This window comes from Apus apus, chromosome 3, assembly GCF_020740795.1.
Source record: "Apus apus isolate bApuApu2 chromosome 3, bApuApu2.pri.cur, whole genome shotgun sequence".
Classification (NCBI taxonomy): domain Eukaryota; kingdom Metazoa; phylum Chordata; class Aves; order Apodiformes; family Apodidae; genus Apus; species Apus apus.
The window spans coordinates 11,234,327-11,255,025 of NC_067284.1; the positions used below are offsets into that span (position 1 = coordinate 11,234,327).

General features: G+C 38.8%; 1 protein-coding gene across 1 annotated transcript in view; it reads left to right on the top strand.

Annotated features, from left to right (window-relative positions):
- MDN1 (midasin AAA ATPase 1) overlaps positions 1–20,699 on the top strand; it is a 99,894-nt gene that overhangs the window by 24,555 nt on the left and 54,640 nt on the right. The window contains exons 19-42 of the mRNA XM_051613493.1: positions 986–1,082; positions 2,371–2,484; positions 3,130–3,277; positions 3,437–3,547; positions 4,367–4,518; positions 5,334–5,512; positions 5,876–6,084; positions 7,140–7,286; positions 8,038–8,179; positions 8,299–8,433; positions 8,510–8,648; positions 9,606–9,744; positions 9,840–9,970; positions 11,463–11,607; positions 12,903–13,032; positions 13,595–13,828; positions 14,549–14,746; positions 15,565–15,773; positions 16,334–16,456; positions 17,465–17,662; positions 17,752–17,859; positions 18,871–19,059; positions 20,107–20,196; positions 20,303–20,563. Coding sequence (XP_051469453.1) covers positions 986–1,082; positions 2,371–2,484; positions 3,130–3,277; positions 3,437–3,547; positions 4,367–4,518; positions 5,334–5,512; positions 5,876–6,084; positions 7,140–7,286; positions 8,038–8,179; positions 8,299–8,433; positions 8,510–8,648; positions 9,606–9,744; positions 9,840–9,970; positions 11,463–11,607; positions 12,903–13,032; positions 13,595–13,828; positions 14,549–14,746; positions 15,565–15,773; positions 16,334–16,456; positions 17,465–17,662; positions 17,752–17,859; positions 18,871–19,059; positions 20,107–20,196; positions 20,303–20,563 — 3,728 coding nt within the window. The remainder of the gene's footprint in view (positions 1–985; positions 1,083–2,370; positions 2,485–3,129; positions 3,278–3,436; positions 3,548–4,366; positions 4,519–5,333; positions 5,513–5,875; positions 6,085–7,139; positions 7,287–8,037; positions 8,180–8,298; positions 8,434–8,509; positions 8,649–9,605; positions 9,745–9,839; positions 9,971–11,462; positions 11,608–12,902; positions 13,033–13,594; positions 13,829–14,548; positions 14,747–15,564; positions 15,774–16,333; positions 16,457–17,464; positions 17,663–17,751; positions 17,860–18,870; positions 19,060–20,106; positions 20,197–20,302; positions 20,564–20,699) is intronic.

Consider the following 20,699-nt stretch of genomic DNA (forward strand, 5'->3'; position numbering starts at 1 on the left):
TATATTTTTTTTTTCTCCAGCTAGAAAGATGTGGACAAGACTTTGATTTTATTTTTTTGGTCCTTTTTGTGGGTTGACCCCAGCCAGCAGCTAAGTACCCAAACAGCTGCTGACTCACTCCTTCCCTGCACCACCCACCAGCAGGATGGCAGAGAGAATAGGAAGAGCAAAAGCAGGAAAACCCCTGTGAAACAAGTGATACAAGCTCCCACAGGCAGATCAAAGTCCAGCCAATCTCTAAGCAGTAGCCACCTTGGAAGACAAAAATCACCACTGGCTTCTTCCTTTCCCTCAGTTCTTATTGCTGGGCATGATATTATATAATAGGGAATATTGCTTTGGCCAGTTTGGGTCAACAGTCCCAACTTTTTGTTCCACCCCAGCTAAGTCACTGGGGGAGGGAAGGCAGAGTAGGGAAAAAAAAAAAAAAGAGAGCCTGTTGCTGTGCCAGCATAATTCACCAATAGCCAAAAGATTGGTGAGTTCTCAACAGCACCACAGGAGCCTCTGTGAGGAAAGTTAACTCCATCCCAGCCAGATCCAGTACAGATCTAAAATTATAAAGTGCAATTGCTGAATGTTGTTTAGTGGAGTTACAGATAAAGGCATATGTTGGATGAGCTTCTTAGGCTAGGTTTTTTTCCTGGCTATGGGAAGCACTGGCTGTTGTTCTGAAAGATACAAAAGGAGTTCCAACTTCAGAGCTTGTATAATTTTTGAAATATTTTGTGTTGTTACAATATCCTGCTATGCACAAATAAAAGTCAGGGTTTTACTTGCCTGTGGTGGTTGTAAGGATGTAGAAATACTTCTGATAAAGTTATATGGGCTTATTCTCTGAAAACTTTTCACACTGGCATTTTTAAGAAAATGGAGTGAGTAGTGCAGTAATAAAAAACTGGCTTAGAAGAACTTTACCTTGTTTAACCTAATAAATATTTTGGGTTTAGCATTAACCTTACATCTCTTACTTGTTTTCCTTTAGAACCTCTTGTCCGTCACCCTGATTTTCGGTTGTTTGCATGCATGAATCCAGCTACAGATGTTGGAAAGAGAAATCTTCCTCCAGGAATAAGAAACAGGTGGGAAATTTAGAGTTTAAGTAGCTTCACAAGTTGACCCAGTGAAGAATGCCTTATTTGAAGCCTGAGGAACTGAGTTGGAACTTCCTATGAGAAATGCTTTCCCCATAATGATGAAGTTTTTTAATGAAATAACATCATGAAAATACTTCTGGAAAGTTGCTGAGCATGAACATGTGTAGCATGTTGTCACTGGGAGCAGGGAAATGTTCATTCTTTACAATTAAGCTCTCAGTGCCTGGGAATGCTCGTGCAGCAGTTTATGTTCCTGATGGATATAATAAAAACAAGTACTTTGTGTCTGTTTAGCAGCCTTTCTCTTGATAACTCAAAAGTGTTGATGATCGTTGCTCACTCAGAAGGAAGGTGATTTGCATGGTGGAATAGATATGTGATGTTTGAAGTGTGTGATGTGTGATCTTCAAACATTGATGCTGTGGCCAGGAAATGGGAGTTGTGACAAATTTGTTCCATGTTAGATCTCCTGCCTTAGTAGTGAAATGAAGGAAAGTGAGTGTAATACAGAAGAAATCAGACGACAGCTTGTAAAATTTAAGTGAACTTATATTGTATTTTTCAAAAACATCTGCCCCTCTGAAGTTAATGATATTGCTCAGTTGTGTTGGATTTGATGTGGAGAGTTCTGATCCATTATTTGCAGTTGTGATGTGTGATATGGAGGAGCTGCAGATTCATATTCAACACCTGATTCAAATATACTGGACTAGCTAAGGGTTAGAAAATAAATTCATTAATTAAAGCTGCTAGTGTAATGTAACAAATGTGAAATGTGTGATGTATTTAAAGATACTCAGAACTTCACCAAGTACGTTATTTGTTGCTAACTTTCCTTTGCTTATTGTCAGTTTTTTTCATTTTATCATTGCTGAACTGGATATTTGTGAAAGTAAAAAAAATCTGGATATGCTAGCTGTAACAAAATTAGAATGGGTGGTATCTTTTAAGTGTCCACTTCTTACAATACAGATCGTTAGAGCATCTAGTTTGAAAAGTGCTTCTTGTGTGTCAGTGCCCACCAGTATTCAGGCTGTAACGTTTGGATATCTATTGCAAATTGTTTAAAAATATAATTTAAAAATTAGAGTCCCACAGTTCGTTTTCAATCTACCAAATTAAAATAATCTAGATAAATTACTTAAAAATAGGTTATTACTTGTAATTTCTTTTTAATTACTCTAGTTCTTCGGTAGTAGGTTCTAGGTAGTTTGACAAGTCAGTATTCTGCTGCTTAAAAATTTTACATGTTACATTGATTTGATTCTTACAGGTTTACTGAACTTTATGTAGAAGAGCTGAGAAATGAAGGAGACTTGCAGGTTCTTATTATGGATTATCTGAGAGGCTTGAATGTGAACAAAAATACAATACAAGGAATTGTGAAGTGAGTTGGTTGTAATCTCTCTAAATCCTTGATGGAATAAGTCACAAAAAGAAAGTGTGTCACTGTGATCTGTGGTTAGACTATTTGGGGAAACCCTGTAATGCTCCCTGTGCAGCAGTTTGCATAGCCTTAGGAAGTGGAAAAGAGTCAACATCCATTCTCATCTTTCTGAAGGCTTCTGTACTTGTGGGGAGGAGATTTACTTTCTCTTATTCAGAACTGCTTTTTTGGTAACACCAGTGCAAAAAGCATTGTTGCAGTCTTCTTTCCCATCTGAGAGACTAAAATGGTTTGTTTCTGTAGATCATACAGAAGTCTTGTGTGTTTCTTTCCCCTAGTTTAAACTCTACTGTCTTACTGCTTTAACCTGACAAACTGTTACGTGTTTGGAATACTTGGAGTTTATAGTAATTCTCTGTATATCAAGCTCTCTCAAAAATCTGGTTCTAAAATATTCTCTTGCTTTGCTTCGCTGACTGCACAGATGGCAGAGTTTGGCATGGCTTTCCTAACCTGGAGTTTTTAGAAAAAGTGACAGTTGGAGATGAGCTTAAGCTCATGCTTCGGGTTTAATTCCCTACAGCAATGGTGTGATCAGTAACAGCACTAAATAACTGGAACTGGTTTTCTTCTTTGTTTTTGAAGCTTTTATTTATCTGTGAGAAAGGAAGCAGAGGCAAAGCTGGTGGATGGAACTGGCCACAGACCTCACTATAGTCTCCGAACGCTTTGCAGGGCATTGAGATTTGCAGCATCTAATCCCTGTAGCAGCATTCCACGCTCACTGTATGAGGTAATTACCTATGTTGGGGTTTGTTTCAGTGTGTATTCACTACAAAGACTATATGGGTAAATGATAATCCTCTCTTCCAAGTGCAGTATTGAGCAGAAATTATTGTTTAATCTGTATGTGATTTTTCATTTTATCACTGAAAATTCCTCTTCTTCTTAGGGCTTCTGTTTGAGTTTCCTGACACAGCTTGACAGAAGTTCTCACCCAGTAGTACAAAAGCTAATTTGCCAGCATATAGTCTCTGGCAACATCAAAAGCCTTCTCAAACAGGTAGGTAACTAAGCCTAGAAAGAGTTTAGTATTCAGAGTAGAGTTAATTTAGAGTTGCCTTTTTGCCTTTTTCCTCTGCATTTCCTTTCTCTCTTTCATGTTATAAAGATAAGAACTAAAAAAAAAAAAATACTGTTCATTTGTATTTTTTTTTATTTCTGCTTGAAATGCCCATATATTAGCTAGTTTATTTGTTAACTTGAAAAAAATATGGAAGTCTGAATAATTACAGGATTGTGTGGGGTGTGAGCAACTTAATACAGTGACTCCAAATGTAAAGTTTTCACAGAATTTTGAGGAGCTTTCACAGGCTTCTTATTTTTAGACTTAAATGCAGACCATATGGATACGAAGCAAACATCTGTGCTTTGTCTCTAATGGGAAAGGAAGAATCTCACTGGTGCTGGGAGCTCAGCATGAGTTTGCATGGGGAACTGGGCAGGTGGGATAGGGAAGCCAGTTGTGAGAGAGAGGTACTTGTTTCAGAATAAAACACTTCATGTTAGAAAAATGCATAAATACAAAAATAAAAAAGCCAGTTTCCTGCTTGGAAGCGTACTTGAAAATTCAGTTTCTAGGACTCTAGAGACATTTTTATCTTCATGGCACTGGCAAAAATTCCTGCTTCATGATCTTGAAATGATATGGTCAGACTTTTCCTGCAATTTACATTCTGTGACAAGGGGACAGTGTTTACTGCAGGAGTGCTCAGGGATTAATTTAAAATTACTTCCTACAGAATATGTTGCAGTGGCATTGTCTTCGTTAGCAAATTGAAACTCATTTGTATTATCTGTTAATTCTGTCATGTCTCCTTAGCAAATACCAAAACCCCAAGGAGGGAGGTTTATACTTATAGAAGGATACTGGATTTCAGCTGGGGATAAAGAACCTACTGTAGATGAGACTTATGTGCTCACCCCTTCAGTTAAGCTTAATCTGAAAGACATTGCCAGAGTCGTGTCTGCAAGGTGAGTCTGTTTCAACCTTTCCATTAAAATCTAAGTTAAAGATGTTTATTTGGGCCCTGAGTGGTGCCTCTCTAGCCTTTATTGTTTGTCATGAGTAATGTCTGTTTTCCTGATACTTTACAGCTAACTTTTCATTATACAGTGACTTGAATTTATACATATATTTGTTTCCTTAAGCCATTTTACTGCCATACCTAGTTTTATTTAAATGGTAAATTTGCAGTTCGAATAACCTGCTCATTTCACACTGCCATGCAAAGCTTCATGGGTAGCAGTTAGCACTTGAGGGGAGTATTACTTATGTCCCCCTGTTAGTGTATGATCTTGGATACTCCAAGTGAATTAAGTAGTGGTATTTTGGGAATGTAGTTTGGTAATGTATAGCAGCCTTCCAGGACCTGAAAGGGGCCTACAGGGAAGCTCAGGAGGGACTTTTTATGAGGGCATGTAGCAATAGGATGAGGGGGAATGGCTTTAAACTGGAAGAGGGTAGATTTAGGTTAGACATTAAGAAGAAATCCTGTAGTGTGAGAGTGGAAAGATACTGGAGTAGGTTGCCCAGAGATGTTGTGGATGCCTCATCCCTGGAAGTGTTCAAGGAGAGACTGGATGTGACTTAAGAGGAACCTGGTGTAGTGAGAGGTGTCCCTGCCCATAGCAGGAGGGTGGAACTAAGTCATCTTTAAGGTCCCTTCCAACCCAAACAATTCTATAATTAATGTACATCTGTAAAAGTTTCAAACGGCATCAATGTCTTGTGTACAAGAAAGGTATGACTTGTTCTTGTAAACCGCTATTTTGGTTATCCCTCTTAGGACTCATCCAGTACTGATTCAAGGAGAGACCTCTGTTGGTAAAACCAGTTTAATTCGCTGGTTGGCTGCTGCTACTGGGAATCATTGTGTAAGGATTAACAATCATGAGCATACTGACATCCAGGAATATATTGGCTGTTACACATCAGATGCCTCTGGGAAGCTGGTATTCAAGGAAGGTGAGTGGGCATGTTATATTTACTCCAAATTGTTGTCTCATTTCACTGCTTTTTTCTTCTTTTCTGCCTAACTTCTCTGTTTTATTACAATGGAGACATTACCTGTCATAAAGTTAGTAGTTGCATGTTAGTGATAGTCACTTATGTGAATTTCAGTGGATTCTAGTGGTTTGGTTTTTGTCTTGTCATACTTGTCCTGTTGGACATGAAGAAAAGAATTCAAGAGCTTATCCAATGCTGTTGCTTCTGTCTCTGGATTAGAATTTATACTGAGTGAAAACTGGTTACTAAAAGGATCTGAATGCATGTTTCTGTTAGATTTGGTTTGTTGGACTTCTAACCAGAACTTCTGTTCCCTCCAAGGCATTCTCATAGATGCAATGAGAAAGGGTTACTGGATTGTTCTAGATGAACTGAATTTGGCTCCCACGGATGTTCTGGAGGCTCTCAACCGTTTGCTGGATGATAACAGGGAGCTGTTCATTACTGAGACCCAGGAAGTTGTCAAAGCTCACCCTCGCTTCATGCTGTTTGCCACACAAAATCCTCCAGGACTCTATGGTGGCAGAAAGGTCTGTATAATCTTTTCCTTTGAGCAATTATGGCTCCAGGGAATGAATGTCTCTCATACATAGAAGTGCTTTGTGAAAACTTTCTGATGCATAGCACAGAATTAACATGAAATTCTCAAGAGACTGTGGACTAACTTCTACTATCACCGGGTTCCGTTTAGGTCAGTTGCTTGTTTTGCAGAGAACAAATTTCTAATTCATTTTTAGTAGTTGAGATTTAAGAGCTGTACTAAATGTTCATGTATATCATTTAACTCAGCATTTCTTGCTCAAGAGCACTGGAGAAAAGATTTGACATAGGCTATTGATGTCCATTTTGTGCTGGACTAGTTAATTTTCTTCATAGAGACTGGCATGAGGCTGTGTTTTGAATTTGTGACCAAAACAGTGCTGATAACACAGGGATGTCTTAGTTAATGCTGAGCAGTGCTTGCACAGTGTCAAGTCCTTTTCTGCTTCTCACACTGCCCCACCAGCAAGTAGGCTGGGAGGGGACACAGCTGGGACAGCTGACCCCAACTCACCAAAGGCATATCCCGTACCTTATGGTGTCACACTCAGCAATAAAAACTGAGGGGAGAAGGAGGAAGGGGGGATGTTCAGGGTTTGCTTCCCCAACTTAGCATTATGTATGATGAAACCCTGATTTCCTGAAATGTTTGACACCCACCTGCTGATGGGAAGTGGTTGGTGAATTTCTGATTTTGTTTTGTGCATTCAGCTTTTGCTTTACCTGCGAAACTGTTTTTATCTCAACCCACATGTTTTCTCACTTTTACTCTTTTGATTCTCTCCCTTATCCTATTGTAGGGCGAGTGAGTGAGAGGCTGCTTGCCACTTAGTTGCCTCCCATGGCTAAAACACAACACACTTTAGAAGTTCTTGTCCTCATTCAGGGTGTCTCTTAAGCTTTCTTTCAGTATTGATGTGCATGTGCTAATTTGTATGCTGTGACACTATCCAGATTTACTTCAAATGTGTAGGGGGAGATACAGAACATGAGGAATATCAAAGGAAAAAAGTTGAAGCAATAATAATATGTTTTCATATTTTAGGTGTTGTCTAGAGCCTTCAGGAATCGTTTTGTGGAGCTGCATTTTGATGAGCTGCCAAGTGCTGAACTAGAAACCATCCTGCACAAGCGGTGCAGTTTGCCGCCTTCTTATTGCAGCAAGCTTGTTAAAGTCATGTTAGACCTGCAAGTATGAGAGGCTTTCTTCCTTTTGTAAAGACATGCAAACATATTTCAGCACAAAATAAGAGAAATTCCTTTGAGGGGAAGGTGTTGCCAACTGGCAGATATTTAAAACCTAAGCCATAACTGGTGGAAGACAACCTGCCAAAGTGCTTAGTTCAGTGGTTAAAGATAGAGAATAGGGAAGGTGATGGCAGATTTGAGAGAAAGCTGGCAGCAAGAAACTTAACAACCAAAGGCCTTGGGATTTGATGTGTAGAACAATCCATTGCTCTGGATCTAAACTACAGTACTGAATTTGCAGCTGTCTTTGGATCATGCTAAATTTTATATTACTTTCAAGCAATAATTTTGGATGTTCTCTGACACTCTTGTGTTCAACAGGCATTTAACACCCAGTATGTAGTTAAAGCTATCTTGTATTTAAAAGCAGTTGCAGCAGCACAAGCCAGACACATTTCGAAGTGTTATGTTTTGATGTAGAACCTAATCTTTTGCTTGGATTTTGTTTTATTTCAGGTACCTATTATCTTATTACTATTTTTTAAATTATTGCCTACATTATTTTGTTTCTGGTACCTACAAAATACCTGCTTTAAAGGTAGTTTGAGTTCAGGATTTCTGACTGTAGTACTTTTTTTTTGCTTTGTGATACAGTTTGTTTGAAGAAATGTCACATTAGAGAGCTCTGATGAGCTTTTCTTTAAGTATTCAGACAGGTTCATTAGAAAATGACGTGTGTTTTGTTCCTGTGACAGTCTTACCGCAGAGGTTCCACAGTGTTTGCTGGGAAACACGGGTTCATTACCCTGAGGGATCTGTTTCGTTGGGCTGAAAGGTACAGGTTGGCAGAACACCTGGAGAAAGACTATGACTGGCTTCAGCACTTAGCAAATGATGGTAAGCCCTGCTGCCTCACTCTTTTGAAAGTGTCTGTAGAGTTGTTTTCTAGCATTAGTTGTTAAGTATAATTTTTTTGTTGCTGACTATCCAGATAGTAATTGCTTTCTCTTTTATAGGTTTTATGCTTCTGGCAGGCAGAGTCAGGAAACAGGAGGAGGTGGATGTTATTCAGAGTGTCCTTGAAAAACACTTCAAGAAAAAAATATATCCTGAGTCTCTCTTCTCAGGGGAAAGTGTCAAAAAGCTACTGGGTGAGTTTCCCAGAAGGACCACGCTGGTGGTTCTCTAGATGTGACTGAAGCTGATGGATTGCTTTGTGTTGTGCAGCTAAATCCTCCACGCAGATGACAGTGATGGACAGAGATTTTAACCATATTGTCTGGACTCAAGGGATGAGGAGACTTGCCATTTTGGTGGGACGAGCCCTGGAGTTTGCTGAACCAGTGCTGCTGGTGGGAGACACTGGGTAACTTTGCTCTTTATGATACATTTCTTTGTAGTGCTGCACCTGCCACTGAGTCAGGCACAACACATGTGGGCTTCAGAGCTGTTTTGATCTGGCACACTTAAACCTGTCATGGCAGACTTGCAACTGCTGTTTTCACAGTTCCCTTTTGAGGGGAAGCAATTGCATCTCTTTCAGCACAGGTCTTTAACAGGATTATCTGCATTATCTGTCGCTAAGTAGAAGTTACATAGAAAGTAGTAAAATTGAAATGAGCTGACTTCTGTCCCCACCTCTCACAAGGTGACCTGTAGAAACTCACTGTGCCTCACTGAAGAGGCTGCCTTTGGGGAATTGTGACATTTTTGTGTTTGAGAGCACATTTGCTTCATGTGTTTTAAGAACTTTAATGTAGCCTTGCTACTACTTCTACACCCCCTCTCCCCCAGTCCCTGCCTCATATGCTGTAAAGGCAGTTGTGGAAGCAGGTGCTCTCTGTTTCTGTGCTGGATATAAATTTAGGCAGTAAATTTTTGTGGGAGATAAGGGAAGAAAAATGAAACAAAAGAGAGAAGTAAATTATTTAGGTAATAAATGAGAACTCCAAGCACTTGGCAGTTTATTCCCTCAGACTTAAGGTTGGTCTAGACATGTAGCATCTCCAGTTTAGTGAAATGTTAGATTAGTTTGAGTATCTTTAGGGGCAGACTGAAATAAATTTGAATGGGACCCATAGAAATCCATCAATACAGCTATTGATTGAAATTTTATTAAAGGCATCTTGTGCAGGCCAACAAGAGTTGTTGTGCCAAAAATGGCTTTACTTTGCATACATTTCTTTCAAGGAAATGAGCAGAAGGAAATGCTGGGTCTTCACCTCATAGCACTTAAGTGAAAGTGAATCCTGTCCAAAGCGAATTGATTTTTTTCAGTATTTCTTTTTTTTTAATTTTTCCTTTTCATTAAATTACTTTGCAGGTGTGGTAAAACTACCATTTGTCAGATCTTTGCAGCATTAACAAATCAGAAGCTGTACTCGGTGAATTGCCACTTGCATATGGAGACCTCAGACTTCTTGGGAGGACTGCGACCAGTCAGACAGAGGTCCAAGGACCAGGTTCGTCTTCCATCAATAGCAGTTTAGATAACGTGACCATGGAAGCAAAAAGTAGCAGTTATTAATGAGTTTTCACTTCCTTTTCCATTTCTTAGGAGGATTCTAATAGTTCTAGACTCTTTGAGTGGTGTGATGGACCTCTTGTCTTAGCAATGAAAGAGGAGGGTTTTTTCCTCCTTGATGAGATTTCTTTAGCTGATGATTCTGTACTAGAGCGACTTAACAGGTAGGTCCTAAATGTCTATGTATTAAGTATCTTCATTGTTTCTATTCTTTATACAAACATGAGCAGAGTAAATCTAGCTTCTTTTATGCACATTTGTTTCCTAGTCTGGGTGAGCTGCTCTCTTAATGTGTGGTTCTTGTTGAAAGGAAGGTTGACCCAGATAACTCTGGACTTGTTTGTGCTTCAACTTCTGTGCCAGTTTGCATTTGTTTTCTAGTTGTCATCTCTCCCACAGAGGTACTTGGACAGCTTTTGCTGTTTGAACTTTTATTTGCAGCTAGGGGGAAAGATAGTAAGGTAAGACAAGGTGCAAGTGCCTTGTCTTGCCTAAGTCTTGCTGCCTTAGCTTACCTGGAAAAATAAAAGGTAGTTTGGTTACAAAGCAGATATGTATGTGTTTGCTTGTCATATGTTGGAACACTGATGGTGTTAGTTTTGAATGCTTTGGTTGGTGCCATTTCTTTCCATTTGGCTTAATTGTGCTGCAGTAGACTGATCTGCACTCAAATAGGTTTTTTTTGTTTCATGGACAAAAATAAGATGATGAAAGGATTTGCTTTATTCAGTAGCTCTTATTGCTGGATAAAGAAAATTAAGAATTTAAACCATAGTTCAGTTCAAACAATTTAAACAGTATCTAAAGACAGTTTACAGCATGCGTCACGTTGGAAAATAAATGGAAAAGTAAAACCTTAAAGTTTTCATCTGCAATACTATTTCTGGCCTCTCAGTGAGCTCTTGAAAATGATGCATCTTATCAAATACCAGAAACAAAATCTAGTTATTTCCCTCTTGTGTGTAAAAAAATAATAAAATAAAAAGGAATTTAATTAGCTGCTTCCAGTGTTCTCTCATTTTAGTCTTTTCCTTTAACCATTATATTGAGATGACTTGCAGCTATACTTTCTATCATATCCAAACCCTCTGTGCTACAAGCTGGGGTTTTTTTCATTGTATAATTGCAGTTACCTTCTTCCATAAAGTTCAGTTAACCTCTTTGTTTTGACAATGAAACTAAACAGTGTCCTTCTAAACAGGTGACAGCTCAAACTTTGACAGCTCTTAGTGTGCAGTGAGGTACAGCTAACAAAACAAAATCCCCCAAACCCACAAAAACCTAGTGCAGTGTTTCTCAGATGTATAGTCTGTCAGCTTGAAGGCTGGTTCATTGTGCAAATTTCTTTATCTAGCTCCTGTGAATGTAAGTTTTGCCATTGCTTTTGTAAAGAGAGCTGTGAGATATATACTTTATTAGGTAGGTGTTTTGACAGATCATTTGTACTGAACCTTATCAACAAGGCTGAGTAGACTTTCCTTCTGAACAAAATCAGAAATACTCTCAGTTGCGGAGGATGAACAGATTTTAAATTCTTTATAAATTCTTTCTGGGGCAATGAAAGTTTAATCAGGCCAGTTTATGTGGTTTTCATTTTTGAGTGACCTTTTGAAGTGTGAAATGAAACTTAAAATAGTTTTCTAACCTTCCCTCTAGTGTTCTTGAAGCTGAAAAGACATTGGTACTTGCTGAAAAAGGTGGTCAAGATGATGAGGAGAATGAGGTAGAACTGCTAGTTGCTGGAAAGAAGTTTCGTATCCTTGCGACCATGAACCCAGGAGGTGACTTTGGGAAAAAGGAGGTAAATGTCACAGCAACTGAAAGCACAGTATGTGTTTTCTGGTCATGTTAGCTGGTTGATGATTGGAGGTGCAATGCAAAGGTGCATCATGCCAGTTCTACCATCCAGTGCTTCCTAGTAGGAAGTCTGCCTCATTGCCCTGAAGGAGGATTAGATTGTGCCTGTTTTCCATCACTTGTGTGGTGTCATTTATTAGTCAATACTCAGCGAAGTGTCAATGAAGACTTCAGGCCTCTAAATACTCTAAGCAGGCTTGATATGTAGAATGCTTCAAGTACAGTAAGCAAGAAAATCCAGCTATAACATGAGGGTGGAGTCATGTGAAATTACATAATAAATTACTCTCCCTAATATGGTTCAGAAAGTGACAGTTAGAACTCATGTTGCTGTTCTCTGTGATTATGAATATTACATCCCAAAAAATCTTTCTCATTTAATGGAAAAAAACCTGTTGCTGAAGTTCAGCTTTAAGTAACTTCAGACAGGTAAAAAACCAAAAAGCCCTAAAAAACCCCCACAAGTTTATTTAAGCAGTTTTGGGAGCTAGGACTGAAAAAAAAGCTATAAGCTCTGTTACCCAAAAGAAGATGGGTGACCCATTTAACGTGGTTTCTGAGCTACAGAGCAGTTCATTGTAAAGCTTTGTGTTTCAAGGGATTTCTGCATTTCGTTTGTGCTATTGGGTTTTGCTTGACTAGTTCAGCCAGAGAAAGAGAGGAATTGCAGAAACCAGTTGTGATTGAAAGCAAATTTCCACATGATATTTTGCTTCTGTAAGTGAGATTCCATTGCTAGTGTTTGATACATGCTGTCCTAGAATGAAGTGGAGCCTTAGTGCTTGCAAACCAGCTCAGCTTCTGCCCATATTCTTTTGAACTTTCTCAGCTTTATCAGCCATTTCCTGCATTAATTTGTCTACTAGAAATCTTAAAATCCACATAGAATCATAAAATGGTTTGGATTGGAAGGGACCTTTAAAGATGATCCAGTTCCAACCCCCCTGCATGGACAGGGACATCTCCCACTAGACCAGGTTGCTCAGAGCCCCATCCCACCTGGCCTTGAACACTTCCAGGGATGGGGCATCCACAGCTTCCCTGGGCAACCTCTTCCAGTGTCTTGCTACGTTCTCGAAAATTTTGTTACAAAGTGGTCCTGCCAAAATAAGAAGGAAAGGTCTAGCTTGTTTATTGATTGTTCAGAAGTACTGTGGCTACAAGTCCGTCAGCTAACTGTAGCCTTAAGTAATGTATGTCAGGTAAACTGAATTGCTGAGCTGTTCTGCTTGTTTGCAGCTTTCTCCTGCGCTGCGCAACAGGTTTACAGAAATATGGTGTCCACAAAGCAATGGCCGTGATGATTTGATACAGATTGTAAAACACAATCTTCACCCAGGATTGTCTCTGAGTGGAATAAAAAATCAAGGTGAGTGCTTTTCTGTGTGCTGGAATTCAAACATTGTTAAGAAAAAAAATTAGTTTGGAGGCTGCTAAGCTTTCCTCAGAATTTACACCACTGTGTCCCTTTTTCTTGTAAGAACATCTCTGAAGACACTTATGAAATATTTTGAGCTTTGTTCTTCCCTTTTTGTTTATGTTATATGCTAACCAGAAGTAAGATCAAGCGTGCATTTACTTCAGCATCCAGGTAGCTGAATTATCCTCAGGCCTTTGGTGCTCTATGTTGGCTCCAATGTAAGGTGTTGAAGGAATTTGGACTTCATTATTCTTTTTTGCCAACAGCTTCACTGTTCATATTAATCACTTGTTTCAGTCTTGTTACTTGGATTCAAAAGGATTTGTAACTATAGCACAAGCACAGACTTTTATTCTTCAGTTATCCTGCAGTTAGAACACAGAGTACCCATCCGCATTGCTCCTGCGTTTACAGCTGTACCTGCTTTACTGAAGCTTACTATACAACAACGTTGCAGATGTAACCAATAAAATAATTTGATAATGACATGAATTTTTTACCTTCTTTTTAGGGGCAGACATAGCAGAGCTCATGATGGACTTTGTTGAATGGCTGACTAATCAAGAGTTTGGTCGCCAGTGTATTCTCAGTGTGCGAGATGTCTTGTCATGGGTTAATTTTATGAATGTCATGGTAGAGGATGACGAGTCGAATTCTGCCAAGGATTATAGTCTTCTTTACATTTCTCCAGTGATGTCTTTTATCCATGCTGCATGTTTGGTATACATTGATGGAATAGGATCGGGTAAGTCTCTTAGTGCTCATTTGGTAGCAGAAAATATGAAGGTATATATTTGTATTAATATGTTTGAGTAGAAAGCAAAAAAAAATGCTTTGGGGCAGCATAGGACTCTTCTGGGAGAGGTTTTCACTTCCATTTAACAGTAACCTGTACTTCATGTGCCTTTCTTTGTGGCTCACTAACAGGAGTTTGAATAATGCAACAAGCTTAAGTAAATTAGAGGTAGTAATAATAATAATGTTACAAAGGTTAGCATATAAATTAAGAAAGTCTGTGGTGTTGGAGCCTGTCCCTCTCTCTCCTGCCCTATTTCAGCATCTGTACGTGCTAACCCGTATTGTGTGCATAGCTCAGAATGTGTCTTTGTTTTTGGCCACTGGCCCAGCTGATAAATAGGAGACATGGAAAAAGTGAAAAGCTGAAAGAAATGCAGGGAAAGAGGGGCTGGGTGTGGGGGGGTGCTCTATGACAAGGGATCAGGTTGATAGTGGTGGTTGAAGAAAGGGTTTGGGGAATAAGTTGTCCTTAATTCTGTTGCTCGCAGAACAGTTTCTCCATGGTAAGTAGTACTGGAAGCACTGGCAAGCAAAAGCAGTAACATGAAGTATAAACCTGAAATAGAATACTGCAGAAAAATGGCATCTCTGAAGGAATTGTTTCTTAATCATAAGATGAGCATGCCTAGTAACGTTTGGAAAGCACACTTACCTTTTCTTATTACAGGTACAACCTCCTGCTCAGCTGATACGGCTTTATTAGCTCGTGAAAAATGCCTGGCATTCTTGTGTGAGAAAATGAGTCAATTCCTTGAGCTGACTGATTATCAGAAGAATGAACTAAAGATTTATGACAGAACAAAGAAGAGAGAATTTGTGTGGATGGACAACTTTATGGGAATCTGCCCCTTTTTCATTCCAAGAGGCAAGAGACTGTGGGAGTGGGTGGACATTTATTCTGTGGTTTTTATTTCCAGTAATTCTGTTATTCACTAAAACTAAGTAGGATACCTGAACCATTACAAAACAATTGATAGTTTGTCCTCAAGCCTTAAAAAATGCCTTTTCTGCGTCCAAGTATGCTTATTGCAATTTGATAAAATTTATTAAGATGACACATTTGTTAATTGCTTTCTTTTATGACTTTTAAAAATTACTTGTTAGTAGTCTAATTTTAGTGGCCACTGAGCTATTGGGCAGGCAAGCTTCGTACTCTGTACTCTCTGTATACCATAATAACAGCATAAAGGAAATATGTGCCCAGCAACACACTTTAGTTAAAGCACTCTTCCTTCACAGAACTGTATGGAACACATCAGTATGTTGTTCTGTGACATGGCTGAATTGTATCCTTCAGCGCCATATTTTGAAAAGCTGCTTCTGAGTTTTAGATCTGCATGTCTGAAGCACAAGGACAGATTTATGATATTTCAGTGATAGATCTCTCTAGTTTGGGTCATGAACCAGGAAGCGGCAAAGTTTCGTGGCAAAATACGCTCTCTACTCATGTGCTTTTTTGCAAAATTCAGCATAAATGTGGAGGGATGGGCTGAGAGCTGCAGGTCAAACATAATGTATACAAGCTGGATCTCTGAAAATGGGATCCAAGCTTGCTCTCTATTACTTACTGTCATGGGATCAGCAGTTAGCAGACAGAATAGTCTCATTCAGAAGCACAGTCAGCAACTCCAGCATAAACACTCTGGTTTAATTGTTTTCTTGTTTACCTTTTCTTCCTTTTAGGGCCTATTCTCCAGAGGAGCAGCATGACAGATTATGCTCTAAATGCTGGGACCACAGCAGTGAATGCACAAAGACTGTTAAGAGCCCTACAGCTCAACAAACCTATTTTGTTGGAGGGGTCACCAGGTGTGGGCAAGACCAGTCTAGTTGCTGCCCTGGCAAAAGCCTCAGGAAACTGTCTTGTTCGAATCAACCTGTCTGAGCAAACGGTAGAATAAAATACTGTCTTTGAAACTAAGTATTTATGGGGAGAGGGGTTGTGTGCTTAAGTGAGAAAGTGTAGTTCTTTTTAACTTTAGCACTGAGTCTGAATTGTAATTTTTCCTTCTTTCCTTCCTTTTCTTCCTTAGCTTTTCCTTCAACATTAAACTAAATGGGAAAGGGGAACCAGAAAGAGCAGTGAGCTTCTGTTAGCACATGCCAACTCCCAGATTTTTATGTTGTGTTCAAGTGAAGTCATATATAATCTTTGTCTACCTTGTTTTTCTTGGCTTCTGCAAAGTTACCTTGAAGACAGCTTTAAGGCTTCTTAGGTTTTCTGTTCCAATTTATATTCTTTTTGGTTTAAATATAGTAGCTGGTTGCTGGAGTCCTATTATGGAAATGCTTTTAGCAACTTGCAGTTACTGAAATTTAATATTTTTTAGCTCTGTTTGAATGAGAGGGGGGGAATGTGAGGAAAAGCTTAACAAAGGCTGTTCATGGACTTTTGTGGACCTCTGTAATTTATTTCCCCTCCACCCTCTCCCTACATTCTCTACTCCTAAAGGATGTGACAGACTTGTTTGGAACAGACTTGCCTGTTGAAGGTGGGAAGGGAGGAGAATTTGCCTGGCGTGATGGACCATTACTAGCAGCATTAAAAGCTGGACACTGGATTGTGTTAGATGAGGTAAATTCAAGTTTGGGGCACAAATAAAATGAAATGTTCTGTAACAGCAAAGGTGATGGTTTGGCATATAGGATAAGTACCTTTGAGGGCTGATGACTGAAATAAGTTTTGTTTAATTTTAGTTGTCTGAACCTGAAAGTGATGGTTCCACAGAGAAAATTAATGTCCCTCTGCTAAGTCCCCCTGTCCATTGGTCCTCCATAGGGAAAGTGTAAAAGACCAGCTTTGGCTGGACCTCTTCTAAACACAAGACGAAAGATTGAATCCCAGCCTAAATTACAGCAGAAAGCCAACGATAGATTTAATTTAAATTTGAGAGATTTTTTGAAAAGAGTGTCAGCAGAAGTTTTGGTACAAATGCTCTTACATGGGTATAATTTCGCTGAAACCGTAGTCCCTTTTGCTGGGACTAGTGCACTGTATTGAGTACTGATTTAATTGAGATGAAGAAGAGTTTCATTTTGCCAGTATAAATTATGCTGCCCACCACAGGTTTAGTCATTTATCAAGTATCAAGTACTTTCAAGCATATGAAGCAATGGGCAGAGATCACTTCATGACAATGTGTGTTACAATTATCGCAGAGAGCAAAATCTAAAATTCTTTAGCTGTTTGCATACTTTTTTTTTTCCCCTAAACAACCATGGTACTTAAATAACCAAGGATGCCTTGACTTAAAAAACAGCCAAGCAAACAAAACACTGAATGTCACAAATGTATGAGCAGAAGTTCAGAAGAAACATTGTGAACGTGCAGATTTTACAATGGAGAATTATTTTGTTATCCTGATAAAAAAAGCAATAAAAATAACAGGTACACATAAGGAAAATGTTTGTTATAGCTTTGTTGATCCAGTTTAATAACAGTCTAGCTGGAAGTAATAACATATAACAATGCTGGAACTGCAAGGATATTGAGTTTTATGTTCTGTGTATCCTAGCCTGTATTAGAGAATGTGCTGAAGTGTTTTGTGCATCATTAATATTGTATCCTTATTTCTTTCCGCAGTTGAATCTGGCTTCTCAGTCTGTATTAGAGGGGCTAAATGCATGCTTTGACCACAGGGCAGAAATTTATGTTCCAGAATTGGGAATGAATTTTCAAGTGCAGCACAAGAAGACTAAGATTTTTGGATGCCAAAATCCATACAGGCAAGGAGGTGGAAGAAAGGGTCTGCCCAAGTCCTTTCTTAATAGATTTACGCAGGCAAGCTTATTTGTTTGGTTTAAACTATGTCATGATCCTATTGTGGTTTTCTGACAGTATCAACACTCAACATGCTCTTAATTCTACAGGTGTATGTTGATCCACTGTCAGCAGAAGATATGGAGTTTATTGGGAATACACTGTTTCCTGCTATTGATAAAAGTATTATTGCTAAAATGGTTGATTTCAATAACAAGGTAAATATATATTTAAATTTATTTGTGTAGAAGCAGGCAGAATGCAGTAAGAATTAAAAAAATTCAGTCTAATGTTGTATCTCTGAGCATATTTACAGAGAATTGCACTGGTGAAAAAGAATAATGGAAATACATGTACAAGAAAACAGAGCACACCACTAAAAAACATCTGAGTTACTTTACCACTACAATCAGATACTTGGTTGGTAACTGAAGAGATGTTATTTTTCACAGAAGCTAAAATATACCTATATAGAAAAGGCTTTGTTCTACGAAAAGTGGAAACAATTATGGTTTGGTCTGAATTTTTAACCTGCCCTTTATTACGGGAGGTTGTTGGTGAAAGCAGCACCTTGTCTTTACAGAAGAAGCAGCTTTTAAGGATATGTGGCATTCTTCTGGTACACTAAGACACCAGTTAAAGGAAAATTTTTCCTGATAGCATTTGTTTATGGCAAAGGATGAAGAGATTCTCGAATCTAAAATTGTGCTAATGTAAAAGGCTTTCAATAAGCATTAACTACAAGGCACCAACTTAGCAGATATTTCATGGCTTAGATGCTGCCATTTTGCACCAAGTGCATGATACAAAATTCTCAGTAAGAATTATATTTATGGTCATGCTTCTGAAATGGTGTTTAATATTGATCTCATGAAACAACGATAAAAGTGTAATAATATTAGGACAAAGCAGTATTCTGTGGCCTTATGTGAAATGTCTAGTGGCAGCATCCTATTGAATACTCATTTCTGGACTGCAAGAGGAAAAAGGAAAATTGAGCTCAGTGTTAGAGAATTAGTAGAAGAGAGGCAAACTAAATCCAGCTTTAGCTCCTGGTATCTTCAGAAAAGTGAATACAGCTTGCTCTTTCTGTTGTCCTCTGTCTTGTAAGCAGTGCCAAAGGCAGAAGTTCAGTTGAGGGTTTTGGGTTTTGTAGTATTTGAAGACTAGCATATAAGTAGAATAAAAGACTTACACATTTAATTTTTTTCCCCCCCTACTTTTTCCAGATTGACAAAGAAGTAATGGCTGAAAAAAAGTGGGGACAGAAAGGAGGACCCTGGGAGTTCAACTTACGTGATCTTTTCCGCTGGTGCCAGCTTATGCTTGTTGACCAGTCACCAGGGTGTTATGATCCAGGCCAGCACGTATTTTTGGTATATGGAGAAAGAATGAGAACTAGGGAAGACAAAGAAAAGGTGAGCTGTGTGTTCTCCTTCCTTGCTCTTCAGGTTGTCAGTATTTCTAGAAATCCATGTGTAAATTTAAAGATGCTTTGCAAGTCATTCATAAACGTTACCTCTAACAGCTTTTTCTTGGGGTTTTCTGGTTTAACACGTGCCTGCTCCCCTTGTTATTTAAAATGTCAGTTTAATTACCTACTGGTATAAAAGCATTGAGGGCAAGTATTATAACAAAGGACTTAACTGACCAAAACACAACATATTCTTGTGTGATTCTGTTTTAAATAATAATGTTATGATAGAAGCAGCATGGGTTGCATGCATATTTGTGAGGAAAGAGAAGATAGGTAACAGAAGAGAGATATTCCTAGCATTATGGTTAAAAAGCAATTGTGGTAGTACAGAAGTAAAACTAATGTCCTGTAGTTCTGCCCTTCCTTGACAGCATTTTTAAATTGTTCTGACTTGGATTTCTTGTATTTGCTTGTCTTGATCTGTTGCGTCTTTCCTCTCTCTTCACTCTGTTAAACTCACTGCTTAAGTTTCCTCTCATAAAACACAGTCACTGCAGTTCTTATTCCACCTTTGCCACCTACTTATCCCTCTCTTGCCTAGAAATCCTTTGCTTTCATTTAGTTTCACAACACTTAAATGATGATAAACTAAAAGTCAATCAGACTGTAAGACTGAAGTTACTTACTGAATGTGAGTGGATATTTTTCTCATGGGTCTATTTTCCCATTCCTGTAGTATTACTATATTTGTGTGTTATAACAATTTATTTATGGAGTGACTTCTTTCCTAATATTTGCTAAAGAGAAACATTACTTACAGTATTTCAAGTTGCAGTAAGGTGTGGTTAATAAAGGAGTTACTGTGAGCAGCTCACACTCATTTTAATCACTTGCTGCACTTTGAATGAAAGGGCACTTGTCATCAAACTGGCTGTCAAGCTGAAGGGAATGCTGCTTTAGATGTAAATGTTTAGAACAGTAAATCTTTTAGAATAGTAAATCTTTTAAGACTGATAATTTTCTTTTGTTGCTCTTTCTACTCTTTTAGGTTATATCCTTATTTAGAGACATCTTTGGCCAGGAAGCTGCTGTGTATACAGGAACCAGGGTGTTTCATATTACTCCATATAATGTTCAGGTAAGTGGTTGACAAGAGGTTTTGGGTGGAGAGAGAAGGAAGAAACTTGCACAGCTGAGCTCCTATTTGCCTTTCATTACTCACCCATGTCTCTCACCCATTCCAGATTGGTTATTCAGTTCTTTCTCGTGGCAACTATATTCCCCGTCCTGGCAGAAGTCTCTCACTGCTGCACCATTCACTGCAGTCCCTTGAGCCTATCATGAAATGTGTGCACATGAGCTGGATGGTCATCCTGGTGGGCCCAGCAGCTGTTGGCAAAACCAGTCTGGTTGAGCTGCTGGCTCATCTGACTGGCCATCGACTCAAAATCATGGCAATGAACAGTGCAATGGATACAACTGAACTCCTGGGAGGATTTGAACAGGTAAATACTGTTTTGGTAACATGGCAGTATTTCTCCTCTGTACCTAACAGTGGCCAGTCCCCTGTGATCTTGGTGTATAAGTACCAGATTGAACCTTAGGCACCACAGTCTTCTGGATGGACTAACTCCATAATGG